The following is a 17636-nucleotide window of genomic DNA, read 5'->3' as shown; positions in this document are numbered from 1 at the left end:
ATAACGGAGAAAAGGTGGCCCAGGTGGAAAATAAGTCTTATCATCTATTTTTGCTTCAAAAAGCTGGTTAATTTTTTTTGAACTTGTGTCTACAAGAGACAGATCACAAAACTGTACCTTTTAATTACATGATGTAATCAATTGTACTTTATCATGAATTTTATTTTTATCATAGGATGAAACAAGAAGAGTGCTAACATTTTAATTCGCCTTGATGATGTTTAAAATAGTGGGCCTCTTATACCTTCATCAGTTTCTGAATTCTGGTAAATATGTTACTTTTCAGCTTAAGAGTATCATTAAAATGTTTTTCTGCTTCATAGACGTTTTCCACATTGTATCTACTGGAAAAATATTTATTTGAAGGTTTTTTTCTCTCCTGAAAAATATCCCATTTATCGTGGTTAAAATCTTTCCTTTCATATTAAGCTTCCAGAATGAAATCTGTTTCTAAACTTAGAAGTATTTGCAAGCCATATCAACGCTGTGTTTGAGAATTTTGGGGAAAATATTATGAATTATTTTAATATTGAAATGTTGCTACCTTGGGTGTTAATCTTGGCGTTGTAGTAATACTCCTTCTTCTGAAATGGATAAATGTGGGTTCAAGTTCCTTGCAGAGATTTGAGATATCTAGTTTGACCTTTTGGTGCAGGTTTGCATTGTCAAGGGTGCTGCCTTTTGGATGAGACTTTAAACCAAGGGTCTTTGTCTGCCCTCGCAAGTGGACATAAAAGATCAAATCAAGAAAAAGTAAAGGAGTGCTTCTAGCGTTCTGGCCAATATTACTCAACCAATATTACTAAAATAGATTAAATTATTTTATTACTAAAATAAATGGCACCGATAAATAGACTCTAGATTAGTCGTTAATGTCATGACTCTTTATAAGACTCTGTGTAAAATTGGCTGCCACGTTTCACTATGTTACAAAGTGACTGCACTTCAAAGTACTTTGGTTGGCTGTGAAGCACTTTGGAATGTCCTAATATAGTGATGTGTGTTATCCTAATATTGTTACAGGTGCTATATAAATACAAGCTCTTCCTAAAATTCTTTATTTTCCTTCCTTTCGTAAAAGGGAATCATAAGATAATTGAAAGCTCAGCCTCTACTAGATTAGTTTTGTTTATTGTACCATCCGTTGCTTATAATTATGAACACTGGCAAATCTCTCATGGCCTTACTCGTGTTTATTGGAGGAAATGCTATGTCCTTTAGCTGAGAGGCTAAATGAGCTGAGAGGGGTTGCTGTAACCTTTCTCAAGCCAGCAGTTTCTGTTATTGTTTTATCAACAAAAAAGTAGCAACTGTTAATGTTTCAGATAATCCCTTTAGGCATAAAGCTGTACCTTGACCTTTTAGTGGACCTTGCTTGCTCCACCTTCCTGCTTCTCTTTTGTATTGAACTAAGCTCAAGTGATGCTGCTGTTGCTATCTAACCTTAAAAGTGTGGCTCAAGGCCAAGTCTAGGATTTTATTACACAACCTTTGTTGATGCAGGATACCATTCTCAGAGATGCTGAATTTCTGATGAGACATTCAATCCGGGCACTGCCTGCTGATTCAGGTGGCTGATTTTTTAAAAATCCTATGGCACCATTCAGAGAAGGGCTGAGGAGCTCTCCCAATAATAAACTCCAAATTTATTGGGGGAGCTTTTCCTTTAGAAAAGAGAAGACTGAAGGGTGACCTGATTAAAAAGGCCTTCAATATTAGGAAAGGGTTCAATAAAACAGAGGTAAAACAGATGTTTTCATTTGGAGGGGAGACCAGAACCAGGGACCGTAAATATTACATAGTCACAAATAAATCCATTTGAGAATTCAGGAGAAACTTTTATATCATGAGAGTGGAAATAATGTGAAACTTACTACTACAAGGTGTAGTTGAGGCAAATAGCAAACATGTATTTTAGGGAAAGGTAGATGGGTTTAGAAGCACATGTTGATGGAGTAGCTTGAAGTGTAGGAGGATGTTCATTGGCTTGTTGGGCTAAGCAGCCCGTTTCTATGTTGTGAATACTATATAATGCTGTGCGATTGAAGTAGACTATTAGTTCCACCAATTATAACAAATTGAAGATTACTCCCCTCTGGGCACCCGCAATGTTGGAATTTAGCATGTGCCTGTTGTTTACTATCTGAACACCGTTGTCCAGATTACCGCCAACACTAAGAGGAATTTGAGGTACTTTTATGCATGAGCTTACTTTTGCTATTAGATTTTTTAAATAGCATTTGATCCTTTTACTGATTTTTTTAATTGTTCCAGTTATTGCTGTACTACTTCCACCTGTCAATCTATCATTTACATCAGAAAACTTCCATCACATCTTAATGTGGGAAGCAGAGACAGATACACCAAACGATACACGCTACACTGTGGAATACTTAGCTTTAAGGTTTGTACCCTCTGGTCTTTTCCAATTTTTTCAAATCTCATTACTGTGTAAAATAGTTCCAAGGATCATTGACCTGTGGAGATTACAGTGGAGCAGCCTTTAAGATGAAATCAGGAGTGGGAAATATGCATTCAAGGCAAGGGAATAAAATTGCTTATATATCTTAAGATAAAAGCAAAAAACTGCAGATGCTGGAAATCCAAAACAAAAACAAAAATACCTGGAAAAACTCAGCAGGACTGACAGCATCTGTGGAGAGGAATACAGTTAACGTTTCGAGTCCGAATGACTCTTCATCAGAACTAAGGAAAAATAGAAAAGAGGTGAAATATTAAGCTGGTTTAAGGGGGGTTGGGACAGCTAGAAGGTCAGCGATAGGTGGAGATTGCCAAAAGATGTCATAGACAAAATGACAAAGAGGTGTTGGTGGTGGTGGTGATATTAGCTAAGATATGTGTTAATGGTGACATTAAGGGTAGAAAGCAGGATGAGCAAGGTACAGATAGCCCTAGTGAGGGTGGGGTAGAGGGGAAGGGATCGAAATAGGTTAAACGGTAGAGATAAAACAATGGATGGAAATACATTTAAAAATAATGGAAATAGGTGGGAAAAGAAAAATCTATATAAACTATTGGAAAAAGGGGGTGGGGATGGGGGAGAGAGTTCAAGATCCTCACCAGCTAAATAAGATGCATTAAAAACAGAAAATACTAGGAATAGTCAGCAGATTTGGCAACAGCTGTGGAGAGAGAAACAATTAATGTTTCAGACTGGTGATCCTTTTTGGAGTTCTGCTGAAACCCTTAAAATGCACATTTTGACCAAGCCTCTTTACTTGGTTTGCTATCCGTTTTTGCCCAACTAAGCCTTTGTGAAGGGTCTTGGAACCTTTGTTAAAGGTGCTATATACATAACAACAACTTCCATTTATGTGCACCTTTAATGTGATGAAATGTCTCAAGGCAAGGCACTTCACAGAAGCGTTATAAAGGGAAGTATAACACCCAGCCACTTAAGAAGACATTGAGTCGGATACTAAAAGCTTGGTCAGAAAGCTAAGTTTTACTAAGTGTCTTAAAGGAGAAAAGTGAGGTGGGAGAGGTAATTCTAGAGTTTGAGGTCTAGGTAGCTGATGGCACTGCCACCAATGCTGGATGTTATAATTGGGCATGTATAAGAGGCCAGAATTAGAGGAGCACAGGTATCTCGGAGGGTTGTGGGATTGGAAAAGAGGAAGGGGGAAGACCATTGAGGGTTTTGAGCACAAAGGTGAGAATCAAGATGTTGCTTGACCAGGAGTCAATGAAGGCCTGCAAGCACAAGGGTAATAGTGAAATCAGACTTGCTGCAAGTTAAGGACAGCAGAGTTTGGATGACCAAGTTTATGGAGGGTAGAATGTGGGAGACCAGCTGGGGGTACGTTAGAATAGTCAGGTTTAGAGATAACAAAGGCATGAATGTGGGTTTCGGCAGAAGGTGAGCTGACACAGGGGCGAAGTCGAGCAATGGTGGCACGAATATAAGGTCAAAAGCTCATTTTAGGATGAGCATATAAATTGTTTTGTTACAGCATGTAAAAATATTTTTACTTAACTCTTACTCTTACCTGAGTTAGTAAAATTGCTCCAACATATTTGTAACCAAGCTACCCTCCTTTTTTGCATGTAGCAGGAGAGAGTTGATGAACAGCTAATGAATATTGTAATGGTACTGTCCATTATTGCATAATAAATACAGAAGTGTTTAATGAATAACAATTCATCTAAATCACTTGATTACAAAAAGTCCCAGAAATGGGGACTATAGTGCAATCTTGTAATTTATTTTTCTAAATCCTACTTGAAATTTCTAAACTTTCAGATACACTAAATTAGTGGGGAAAGTCAATACTGAAACATAGAAAATAGGAGCAGGAGTAGGCCATTTGGCCTCTCAAGCCTGCTCTGCCATTCATCATGATCATAGCTGATCATCCAACTCAATAGCCTGCTCCCACTTTCTCCCCACATCATTTGATCCCTTTCGCCCCAAGAGCTATATTTAATTCCTCCTTGAAAACATACAATGTTTTGGCCTCAACTAATTTCTGTGGTAGCAAATTCCACAGGCTCATCACTCTCTGGGTGAAGAAATTTCTCTTCATCTCAGTCCTAAATGGTCTACCCTGTATCCTCAGACTGTGACTGGACTCCCCGACCATCTGGAACATCCTTCCTGCATCTACCCTGTCTAGTCCTGTTAGAATTTTATAGGTTTCTATGAGATCTCCCCTCTTTCTTCTGAACTCCAGCGAATATAATCCTAACCGACTCAATCTCTCCTCATATGTCAGTCCTGCCATCCCAGGAATCAGTCTGGTAAGCCTTTGCTGCACTCCCTCTATAGCAAGAACATCCTTCCTTAGATAAGGAGACTAAAACTGTACACAATATTCCAGGTGTGGTCTCACCAAGGCCCTGTATAATTGAAGCAAGACATCCTTGCTCCTGCACGCTAATCCTCTTGCTATGAAAGCCAAAATACCATTTGCCGCCTTTACCGCCTGCTACACCTGCATGCTTACCTTTGACACCCAGGTCTCGTTGCACATTCCCATCTCTCAATTTATAGCCATTCAGATAATAATCTGCCTTCCTGTTTTTGCTACCTCACATTTATCCACATTATACTGCATCTGCCATGCATTTACCCACTCAGCTTGTCCAAACCACACTGAAGCATCTCTGCGTCCTCCTCACAGCTCACTCTTCTACCCAGCTTTACGTCATCTGCAAATTTGGAGATATTACATTTAGCTCCCTGATCTAAATCATTAATATATATTGTGAATAGCTGGGGTCCCAGCACTGATCCCTACGGTACCCCACTAGTCACTGCCTGCAATTCGGAAAATGACCCGTTTATTCCTACTCTTTGTTTCCTGTCTGCCAACCAGTTTTCTATCCATCTCGATACCCTATGCCCAATCCCATGTGCTTTCATTTTACATGCTAATCTCTTGTGTGGGACTTTATCGAAAGCTTTCTGAAAGTTAAAATAAACCACATCCACTGGCTCCCCCTCATCAACTCTATTAGTTACATCCTCTCAAAATTCCAATAGATTTGTCAAAAATGCATGGGTTGAGGCATGAGGGCATTCATAACCTTGCAGAATCGGCAAATGAAATTCAACTCCGATAAATGTGAGGAAGTACATTTTGGTAGGAAGAAGAGAGAGGTCTCCTATTACTTGGATAGTGCAGGTCTAGGTGGGTAGAGAAACAAAGGGATCTCAGTACAGATACACCAATAACCAAATGTTGCATCACAGATTAGCAAGGCCATAAAGCAAACCAAGCAACAGGCTTTATTTCTAGAAGGATAGAATTGACTAGTAGGGAAGTTATGCTAAACCTGTATTGAATCTTGCTTAGACAACACTTAGGATACTGCATGCAGTTCTGGTCACCATATTATTAAAAGGAAATAAGAGTACTGGAGAGGGTGTGGAGAAGATTTACAAGGATGATACCAGAAATGCACAGGTATACATATCAAGAAAGGTTTGACAAACTAGGCTTCTTTTCTGTTGAAGGAAGAAAGCTGATGGTTGACCTAATAGAGAGATTTCCAATTATGAAGGTTTTTGATAGAATGGATACAGTGAGAATAACTAGAGGTCATCAATGTAAGATAGTCACCAAGAAATCCAGTAGGGAAATGAGAAGAAACTTCTTCACCCAAAGAGTGGTAAGAATGTAGAACTTGCTATCACGGGTAGTGGCTGAAGGAAATAGAATGGATGTATTTAAGGGGAAGCTAAACGAGCATATGAGGGAGAAGGGGATAGAGGGTTATATTGATAGATTTATATGAGAAAAGATGGGATGGGGCTCAAGTGAAGCATAAACACCACCATGGACTGGTTGGGCGAATGGTTTGTTTGTGTGCTCTATATCTAATGTAATCTTATAACTGTGCTCTAGTCTAAATTAACTATTTGGCTAGTACTTCTCCTTCATCAAATAGCTGATAGCATAATTTTATTTTTGCATATAACCACTTAATACATAATAGGTTGAAGCTTTGGCACAACATTGCCTTGATATATCTCCTGTGTTCAAAATGTTTGTTTAAATTCCAAACAGCATACATGGTTCAGAAAATTACTGGCCAGTCGAGAACCAAACAGATGATCAAAAGAGTCTATGGTTTCCTGCGCAAAACTGTTCATTGATCACGAACCATACATGCGATCTAACTAATGACTTCATTAACATCTATGAATCTTACTTCGCTCAAGTGAAAGCAGTTACAGAAATGGATGAATCCAAATGGGCTCCCTCAGAGGAATTTCAGCCCTTTCAACACAGTAAGCATGTCATCTTTGTCCTTGGATACATACAGCAGCATTTCTTGGGACCATAATCATATATGGCTTGCTCATTGTATTAATTGTTATTGCAAATGTACAAAGACTTTATTTAAAACTATCCTGTACATATACAGAGAAAGTAATATTTTAAATGATAACACCTTGCCCCAATATACTTTTGCACAAGTTCTCTCTAACTAATTTTTACCTATTTTACCATTTCATACTAGTTTGTACTTTTTTCAGACTTGTGGAAACTTTAATGGGGAAATCTTATTCAAATAAATAAATATTAGATAAACAGGCAGGTTTATTTGTTTAACTGTATTTTAAATGTTAACACTAACCCTTGCCATTGCATACTCTGCTCACACTGAAAATTAAAAAAGAAACCCCTAAACATAAGCCAAATTCCAACTAACTTATTGGTAAGTTTAATTCACTTTAATAAAACTTTGGTTGCAAAAATTGAATGCAATTTTTTTTAGGTTGCATTCATTTCAATAGAGCAAGAATACATATGATTTTCTTAAACTTGAAACTTTAAACTAGCTTCTGAAACTGAAAGAAATTTTGATTATTTTGATAATGCGGTCTAAAGCTGTTAACTTGTGTGCTTTTACCTCATTTAATTCAGTTTTATTTATCTTCTACAGCAAAAATACGACCAGTTAATGTTCATCTGTCGGAGATCCCTTTTGGAGTCCTTAAAGTTAACTTTGATTTTCCAGCAGTCCCGCCATATCTACGTGACTCAGGATTCAAATCATTAATAGCTATCCATTCGGCATTGTATTACCACATTACTGTATTTAAAAATGGAGAGTTGGAACAGGTATGGTTTAAAAAATGACTAATAGTCACGTTTTAGAAAAATGCAGTTTTAGAAGTTAATTTCCAAATAACGTGATGGAATGATTTTTTTTGTAACTCTGTTCTGGTTGTTATAAGCACTACTTTGTTTGCTCCCTGGGAAGCCTTCCCTCAAAATACTGGCTCAAACCTGGGAAGTTTAATATGATTGTACAAAGGGTCAATTTTGAACTTGCAGCATTTGAATCTTTTAAAGTTTTCTTTATAATTGATCTATTGTGTGGAGATCTACAGCTTTCCTGTAGGATGTCTTCAAGTGTAATTAAAAACATTGTGCAAAATATCAAAATTAATTTATAGGTTGAGATTGTGCTACATAAACATGTGTTCCTTCATTCTTTTCTCGTTCAAAAGTTTGTTTACTCAACACTGCTTACTGGAGCTTGGATATGCACCCTTACAGCAGAGGTGCAGTCTGGCTGCAGCAGGTGCTGAAGGTAACTGGGGGAAAGTGCCTGAGCATGAAGCATACTGAATAATGCCTCACCAGCAAGGAGAGCATGCTCCAAGGCTCTCCGATGTGCTGGAGCCCCCAGTGTTGGAGGTGGACAGGAGAACAGAGGTCCTCTATCTACAGACACACTGCAAAGGCAACAGGAACAGAGAGCCATTGCAGTCCATGCCAGCAGCGTAGGCCCGAGGACCTGCAGGCACTGCTGTTTAAAAAAAAAAAAATTCAGTGAACTCACACAAGTGATCAAGGTTAGTGAATGCATCTTCAAGTTCTATACTCTGTCAACTGTACCAGTAGCTTTGCGCAATGCACCACACCCCCATTGCTAACACACTTAACACTGCTACAAGCCTCACACCCACATTTCTCAGCTTGCAAACATTGCCAGCTACCCAAGAATGACAGACGCAGAACCTTCCTCCTTGCAGCTCACTTCCTCCTCATCCCATAATCTCTTCCGATTTACCAGCTACAAATGGCCTTTGGATGCTCCTCTTGCTTTCCTCCCCTCATTTTAACTCTACCCTTGTGCCTTTCTTCTTTTACATACCCAAGAACTGCAACCAATGCTGCAGCAGCAAGATGTAGACTGGTGATGAAGAAACACTGTCGCCACCTATTCAATTACTGATGCTGCACAAACTTTAGAGGGTAGTTTAGAGGTTGGATCTGCACATGGTGAGTCACCAGGTACAATTGGCATGCAACCAAGGCAGGGGGATGGTAATACAGGTGTCAGAGAGTGAGGTTGTGCAAGAATTCTGCTGAAGAGGATGCGGTGAGAACTGAATGAGAACACTTGTGGAATGAAAAATGGTGCAGCATGTGACGACCAATAGCGCAACTACCATTGCAGGACAAGCAGAAGCTGCCTAACATCTGAGTGTTGCAATGGAAACTCAGCTTGTTGCCATGCAAGTGCAAATCGTTGTGAGACACACTCAGACTGCTGCCATCATTGCTGCAGACACCAGTGCTCAAAGGTGCTTGTAGGGTGTCCAGCGATCTGTCCTCCATATTACTAAGATTGCTGAAATACTACTGTGGAGGAATGGTCGTGGCTCTGTGGAGAACAAACCTGTCCTCTCTCAGGATGGCCAGTCAGCTGGCCAGCCCAGACTGCTGTTGCCCATGCTGATGTGGTGCATTCCGAAGTTGGGCTCTGAAAAAGAGTCATACAGACTTGAAATGTTAACTCTGTTTCTCTCCCCACAGATGCTGTCAGGTCTCCTGAGGTTTTCTGTTTTTATTTCAGACTTCCAGCATCCGCAGTATTTTGCTTTAATCGGATTGTAAGGTGTAATACTTTTGTTGAATGAGGAATTGGACTCCATTGGTACCGCAGTTAGATGAGCCAGTTATGCACAATCCGCCAGACGGAGGCTATTTTGATTGCCGCCTCTTCCTCAACTGCTGACTGTACACTGGTGACAAGAGCTATCCCCTAATGATGGCGAGGTTGTGCATCATGCAGCAGAGGACAAATTTTGATGTGCTTTGGCGAGTACTGCAAGGCCCCTCCAGTGTGGTCCAGAAACCAAAACTGCTGCTTAAACACTTCAGTGGTCTGCTTGATTACGATCCTTGTGAAAACATGGACAGCATCATATGATGAAATCCACGTGTGATTAGATTGCAAGCTGAATCATAGAGCAGGGGATCAGCAAATAGCCCATGTCACACAGTGGCCACCCCCTAGTTTGTTATGGTGACTTCACAGCAGATGGTACAGCAGACTGGCATAGAATGAAGTCATCATGACTGCTGCCAGGGTAATGTGCTGAGTGTAGTTGCACACCAGCTGATGTCAAGGGAGTAGAATCCCTTCCACTTGCAGTACATCTCCAAATTGACATGCAGTATCCGCGGTGAATACAGTCAGTGGCACTCTGCATCATGGGAAAAGCTGCTCGCTCCACCCTTGCCATGCTCTGAAGCTGCAGTTGTGGCTACAACAGATGGCAGATTTCAGGGAGGACCTCATTGATGAAGTGGAGATATTTCACACACTGTTCCTCACTGAGGTTGAGGTAGGAGAATTTATAAAATCAAAAGAAATAGCAGAAGTAGGCTATTCGGCTCCTCAAACCTGCTCTCCCATTGATAAGATAGTGGCTGATCTGATTGTGGCCATAACTCCACTTTCTTGCCTGTCCCATAACCCTTGACTCCCTTGTTGATCAAAAATCTGTCTAACTTGGCCATTAATACATTCAATAACCCAGCCTCCACTGCTCTCTGTAGAAAAGAATTCCAAAGATTAACAACCCTCTAAGAGAAGAAATTTTTCCTCATCTCCATCTTAAATGGGAGACCCCTTATTTTGAAACTCTGCCCCCTAATTCTAGATTTCCCCCTTGAGGAAACATCCTCTCAGCAACTACCCTGCCAAGTCCCCTCAGAAAATTTTATGCTTCAATACGATCATCTCTCATTCTTCTAAACTCCAATGAGTATAGGCCCAACGTACTCCAGATTTTCCCCCTGAAGATCCTGGGTGGATAAGTCATCCTGCTGAAAGCCCTTCCCTCTATCTCTCCCACCCCCCACCCCCCCCCAACCTTTCCTCCTCCTCTTCGAGCAACTTGTTCTCCTCCGTGTCACCTCTGCTCATTTTCCCTGTCATGAAAGGGGTTAGAAACTACTGCACCCATGACTGGTCTGAGCAAAACCCTTGATGTGAGAACCAAGGCCTTCACGTTCACTACCACCCCCTGTAGATTTGTAGATTTCACTAACTTTAAATAACTAAAATTTTCCAAATACTTCTAATTCAGAAGCCACAAGTAGAAATCAGCAACTAAGCTGAAGGCCTTTTAAATTTCGCTGCTGGTGTTGGAGGGTTGGGGTCCTTCCTGCTACTGAATGTATATTCAGTTGTGTATGATTAAGAGTTAGTTGGAGCGCCCAAAAATTACGCTTACGATGTCAGATCAGCACTGACATGCCTACCCTGTACACCACCATTGTAGACTCTTAGTACTTACACTGGAGACCTACTCGAAATGGCATTCAGGGCAGTCTGTACCAGAAGTGTGTGTTGTAATTGCCATCATGATACTGAAACATTACCCATCATGCTGAAAATACAGGTGGTGTGCTACCAAAGTTTATGAACTTACTCTTGCCATTAGTACATAGTTTATTAAACTATGCAACACCACCCATAAATTTGTAATTGTCATTTTTGATATGATTTTAAGAAAGAATTATTGTACAGAATTTTGGGGTAGTGAGCAGTATAATTGCTGAGTTGATGGTGAGTATTAGCTAGAGCCTGGGTTAAATGTGCCTTTCTGCTGTATAGCCATGGAGCCAATTTCTAGTAGGGTGAATCCACATCATAAATTAAGCTGGTACTATTAACAGATACATTAAGCTGGCCAAATTATGAAATTGAAGCATTCACATTGGTTATGAGAGTGATGGTGTGGCAGATTGTGTCTAGTATAAAGGTAGCTCTACTTCACATCTGTTGTGTGCCATACCTGACTAGGTAGTCTGGATAATGCCTTATCTCAGTGGTTATACTCCCACCTGAGTCAAAAATCATCCTCCAGAGACTCAGTTTATAATGTAGGCTGATGCTGGTGTACTACTGATGGATTGCAGCAATGTCTGTTGTTTAAACCAAGTTGAGTCATCTGCACTCTTGATGGATGTAAAATATTCATGGTACTATTTAAAGAAGAAGGGGAGGAATTCTCCTGGCAAACATTTATTAATGCTTATGATGTTACATAGAATGTGACAATTAAAATTTCAGCCTTTGAGCAAAATACCAAGTTTGCAAATGGTTTGGTTTAGCTTGAGAGAGTGTAAAGACAGGGGTGGAGTTAGTGGCAAGAGAATAGTTTGTGCTGTGTACCAAAGACCAAAGTCAGATGTTGAGCTGGAGGAAGTTGTTTTATTCAGTACTTGGTGGCAATGCAGACTGAGCCAATGATTGAGGAAGAATAGTGGGAAGAGAGGGAGGGTTGTGAATGTTCAACATAAATGTTAAAAATGACCCTCAGCAAATGATGTTGTCAAAGGCGGCAGGTGGAAAAGAAGGGGAGCAAGATTGGTGTCTCGGTACAAGAGAGGGAAGAAACCTCATTAATAGATATTCATTAGCTGTGTACAGATGGGTAGAAATGGAGCTATTCAAGGCCTGCACTGACAGACAATAGACACTGGAGTGGTCAACTGCATTGAATATTGTAAGTAAGATTCAGAATAATGTAGCACGTTTACAGAGGATGTAAATTATGTTGGTCAGCGCTATCAGTGGCAGAAGTCAAAGAATTGTGAAGAGGTAAAGAAAAATAGGGATGAATAGTTGAATGGACTGGTGGCTGAGGGATTGATGACTGATTTTGAAAGGAAACCACCAACTGTTTGTCAAATGAAGTGTATTAACTTAAAAACTTAATATAAGAAATAGGAGTAGGCCATTTCGCCCCTCGAGCTGCTCTGCCATTCAAGGCTGATCTGATTATGGCCTTACCTCCACTTTCCTGCCTCCCCATAACCATTGACTCCCTTGTCAACAAAAAATCTGTCTAACTCAAGCTTGAATATATTAAATGACCCAGCCTCCACAGCTTGCTGGGGAAGAGAATTCTAAACATTAACCACTCTCTGAGAGAAGAAATTCCTCCACGTCTCTTTCTTAAATGGGAGATCCCTTATTTTTAAACTGTGTCCCCTAGTTCTAGATAGAGGAAATATCCTCTCAGCATCTAACCTGTCAGTCTCCTTCCTTTCTTGAACAGAGGTGCGACATTTGCAATTTTCCAATCTAGTTGGACCTTTCCAGAATCTAGGGAATTTTGAAAGATTACAAATGCATTCACTATCGCTGCAGCCTAGGATGCAGGCCATCAGGTCCAGGGAATGTGTCAGTCTTTAGTCCCATTAGTGTTCCCGTTTTCTCTAGTGATGGTGATTATTTCAAGTTCCTTCTTTGCCTTTTCCTCTTGATTTTCCACTATTGGGATGTTTTTTGTCTCCTACTGTGTTCAAAGCCTCTGCCATTTCCTTGTTTCCCATTATTAATTCCCCAGCTTCGCTCTATAAGGGACAATTGCTCATTTTAGTTACTCTTTTCCTTTTTTATACTTGTAGAAGCTTTTCCTGTTTTTTTTTTGCTAGTTTTCTCTCATACTTCAATTTCCTCCTTTTTTAGTCATCCTTTGCTTGTTTCCAAAACTTCCCCAATCTTCAGGCCTTGCACTAATTTTCGCAGCATTGTGCACCTTTTCTTTCTATTTGATACCACCCTTAGCTTCCTTAGCTAGCCACTGCTGTTGTATCCTTTTGGTAGTCTTTCTTTCTCAATGGAAAGATTAAAGGTAAATGAGATGATTGAGGGAGTTGGTGTTGGGTTTACGGGTGAGATAAGTTTGTCAAAATGAGCTTTCTACCTATCTACCTATTTAGAGAAAATTCTCCAATTCTTTGTGGAGGCTTAAAACTTAAATGGAGGAAATAATATTGCTAAAATTTAGATCTAATCAGCGCTGCTAATACCTGTTTTGAATTTAACTATCATTGCATACTACAAACTGGTCTACAAACACAGCACTTGTATGTAATGTTGTGCTAATCATGGAAGATTTTTTAAGTTTGGAATTTAAATTGTCCTGTATTGATCTGGATGTAACTCTGGCCTCTTTCCTTCAACAGGTTAGAGATATGTTTGGACGCACACAAGAAGTACGTGTTAAAGAAAGAATTGAAAACGTACAACCTAACACCAGTTACTGCATTGCAGTAAAAGTGTTTACTTATGAAGAAGATCACTCTGACCCTATGGAAATGAAATGTATAGTCACGCAGTATGAGAGGGACCTTAAAGGTACAGAATGATGTCACAACATGGGTTGGCAGGGTTTCAGCTTCATTAAATTTTAAACCCCCGAATTTTAGTTAAAATAACCAAGAATTTCCATCTTTACCAGATTTTTATCTGACTTCATGCATTTTTTGGGTGTGGGGTGGGATTAAGATTTACCCAAGTTGTTTAAAATTGATGTAAGGTAACTGAATCTTGGTGTAATTTCAACCTAACCTTCCTGGCCGGAAATTGACTGGATTGGGTGGATTGCAAATATGACAGCATTAAGCGGGTTAGGTTAAACTTGCCTCCTTAATCTGCTTTGGCATGAAAATCATTTAAGCACAATTGTAATGCATTCTATGGAATCTTGATTAGTCTTGTCTCTTGAAATAAATTTTCTTGAGAGGCATTAAGAAAAATTTGACCTTGCTCGCTTTGTCCCAGTTTGTTACCACATGATGTTGTATTGGAGATGGTTCACAATGTAGCTCAAGGATTTTGCTCCAAATTTCTTCGCTCACTTCCTATCTTAAAGGCATTGAGCTTTTACTGGAGCATGGTTCTGTGGGTGCTGGATGCCATTTGGTATCTTGTTTTGATGACTTCTTCATATGTATACCTGAATACTAAGTGTTGGCAGGCTGTTCACTTGTAAGGGCATTACAATTAACTCCAAAGCTGCCCTTGCTTTATTTCTAGCAGAAGTAGAATTAGAGTCTCACAGCGCAGAAGGAGGCCATTCAGCGCATCATGCCTGTGCTGACCTGTAGTAAGAACTACCTATTGTAGTCCAACCCCTAAGCTATTTTCCCATAGCCCTGCAAATTAGCATCAAGCCCATATTTAATTGCCTTTTGAAAATTCCTATAGAATTTGCTTCCATCGTCCTTTTGAAGTGCGGACCCTTGGAAAAAATTCTCATTTCCCATCTAGTTCTTTTGCCACTTACTTTAAATCTATGACCTCTGGTTACTGATCCACTTGCCAAAGGTAACAGTTACTTGCTGTATCAAAACCCCTCAATTCTGAATACCTGTATTAGATCCCCCCTTAGCTTTCTCTGCTGTAAGGAGAGCAAAGCCAGCTTCTACAATCACTTCACATAATTGAAATCCCTTATCCTTCCTTTGAACCTTCTCCAGCTTTGAAACCCTTCCTAAAGTGTGGTGTCCAGAATTATGCACTATACTCCAGCTGAAACCTTATTGGAGATTTGTTCGGTTTAGTATGACTTCTTCGTTTTTCTTCTTAATGCCCCTACTTACAAAACCAAATATCCCCTACTTTTTGCCATATAAACTAGCCCTACTGCTTTCAAAGATTTGTAAGTATGCACTCTTTTTCCCCCCCAACCCCCAACAGATTCCTCTGCTCTTTCACCCCCCTCAGAATAGTACAATTTATATTATACTGCCTCTTGTTTTTCCTAAAGTTAATCACCTCACACTTAATTGTGAAAAGAAATAGTGTCTTGCTTTTATATAGCACTTCATAACTTTGAGCCATCCCAAAGCACTTTACAGCCAGTGTAATCACTGTTGTAATTTAAGAAATGTGGCAGCAAGTTGCACCTAGCAAGCTCCCATAGATAGCCATATCAAAATTGTTTTAACGATGCTTGAGGGACAAATATTGACTTAATGATCCACATTAAATTACATATGTCATATGCCTGCCATTTCACCAATTCATGTCCTCCTGAAGTCAGCTACTATTTTACTCATTATGTTGCCAAGTATCATCTGCAATTTCAAAATTGTGCTCTCTTCACAGATGCAATTGTCCTAACACTGACCCCTGATGGACCCCACCACATACTTCTGTCTAGTCTAATAAACATCCGTTCACCACTACCCTCTGCCTCCTACCCTTTAATCAATTAAATATTCAATTTATTCCTGACCTTTTAGTCCCATGTACTTCCATTTTTCAAACATTAGTTATGTGATACTTCAAAGTCCTTTTCAGAGCCCATATATACCATTGCACTGAACAGCCTTACTTCTTTTGATACTTCATCAAAGAACTCAACAGATTAGTCTCTCACAGTTTGCCTTTTAAAAAATCTGTGCTAGCTATAACTTATAAAATTTTCATTTGGAGAAGCATGTATTAATCTCTAACAGTGGTTTCTAGTCATTTTCTCAAAACTGATGTTAAACTAGCTGTGTAGTGATGAGCATCAGATTATTTTCTTCCTATCATTTGAGCCAAAATTTGCTAACTCCACACAATCCTAATCCTAACATTTTTTTAAACTGTATGGCTCAGTGATTCACTGGGGGGAAAAAAACTATGAAAGCGACTCAACTGTTAACACTTTCAATAAGGTGTGTTTCAAGTATGCTTTGCCAGTTAGAGTCAAAGCCATGTTAATCTAGAACCCCATTAGAGCTCGCCCAGATGTTTTGTCAACCTATGTAACTGTGTTTCTAAAAAGAAATTCCTATCCCTATTTGTGCAATTCAAGTTGTCAAATCTGACCTGGCTTTGCATCAAAACCAGACTGCCCAAAAGAGAAGGCAAAGTGATTTCATACACTGGTATGCTAATACAGTACAACATGATTTTACCCAAGTTCACAAGCAACCATTGTTAGTCACCAATAATGACATCCTGTAGTCTGGTGCTTTAACTTATTAACATTCCCATAAAAATGGAGGAGAAAGGATTATCTCATGAACATAGTCACCGAGAAATCCAATGGGGAATTCAGAAGAAACTTCTTTACCCAAAGAGTGGTAAGAACATGGAACTCGCTACCAAAGTGAATGGTTGAAGCAAATGGTATAGATGATTTTAAGAGGAGGCCAGAAAAGCAGTTGAGGGAGAAGGGGATATGGTAGATTTAGATGAGCAAAGATGGGAGGAGGCTCAAGTGGATCATGAACACATGGACTGGGTAGGCCAAATGGCCTGTTTTTGTGCATGTATCCTATGCAATTTTCAGATGCTAATGTTTGTATATCTTCAGATATTAGCTAGTGCGGATTAAAGAAACCAAACAGACTTTTGCAAGGAAGTCTGACTGCATTTAAGTTTTAAATGAAGACGATATTTACTGTGTTTAAATAAAGGAATGGGACTTGCCACTGAATTAATTTGGATAATCCTAAGGCAGAGGAAAACTGGTACAAATGAATGTTTCTGATATATCCTATTCTTTTGCAGCATCACAAACACCACTACAAACACCACTAATATTTATTTTGTGCATCTTGGGTGTTGGCTTGCTCATCGTCATCGTAGTATTATACAAAGGAGGTTATCTTTGTTTCTTAATCAAATACGGTCCACAAGCTCTGGTATGTAATTGAATTCCAAAAAGCTCATCAGATTGAAATCTTGCATGAGACAATTGTTTTACGGTGCTTAAACAAAGTGATAGCATTTCTTAACAATAGGTGGCATCTTTAGAAGTTGTGTGTGATTTACAATTTTAGCAAAAGTTCAATTCCTTGTCCTAGAGAGAAGCATTTTTATCATCTATGCATGATTTTGAGCTTTTACCTTTCTTTGCACGGTGCCTGGTTTCTAGTGATACCTACTGCACTTGCAGGTCCTTGTCTGGTACATGTACTAATCAAGAACTGTGAATGTACCTACACCACATGGACTGCACTGTTTCAGGAAGGCAGCTCACCACCACCTTCTCAAGAGCAATTAGGGATAGGCAATAAACACTGGCCTAGCCAGCGATGCCCACATCCCGTGAAAGAAAAAAA

At 39.6% G+C, this 17636-nt stretch overlaps 1 protein-coding gene and 1 long non-coding RNA gene across 11 annotated transcripts in view; one reads left to right on the top strand and one right to left on the bottom strand.

Moving 5' to 3' along the window:
• The window catches only part of LOC121290565, a 46889-nt gene that overhangs the window by 1184 nt on the left and 28069 nt on the right, over positions 1 to 17636 (bottom strand). The gene's annotated exons all lie outside the window — the stretch shown is intronic.
• The window catches only part of LOC121290563, a 34299-nt gene that overhangs the window by 12050 nt on the left and 4613 nt on the right, over positions 1 to 17636 (top strand). For all 10 annotated transcript variants that reach the window (XM_041211116.1, XM_041211112.1, XM_041211106.1 and 7 more), the window contains 6 exons: positions 176 to 266; positions 2275 to 2404; positions 6534 to 6757; positions 7417 to 7595; positions 13758 to 13929; positions 17083 to 17216. In XM_041211116.1, coding sequence (XP_041067050.1) covers positions 215 to 266; positions 2275 to 2404; positions 6534 to 6757; positions 7417 to 7595; positions 13758 to 13929; positions 17083 to 17216 — 891 coding nt within the window. In that variant the 5' untranslated portion in view covers positions 176 to 214. The remainder of the gene's footprint in view (positions 1 to 175; positions 267 to 2274; positions 2405 to 6533; positions 6758 to 7416; positions 7596 to 13757; positions 13930 to 17082; positions 17217 to 17636) is intronic.

Source organism: Carcharodon carcharias, chromosome 18 (genome assembly GCF_017639515.1).
Source record: "Carcharodon carcharias isolate sCarCar2 chromosome 18, sCarCar2.pri, whole genome shotgun sequence".
Classification (NCBI taxonomy): Eukaryota; Metazoa; Chordata; class Chondrichthyes; order Lamniformes; family Lamnidae; genus Carcharodon; species Carcharodon carcharias.
This window is presented reverse-complemented; position numbering and strand designations above follow the sequence as displayed.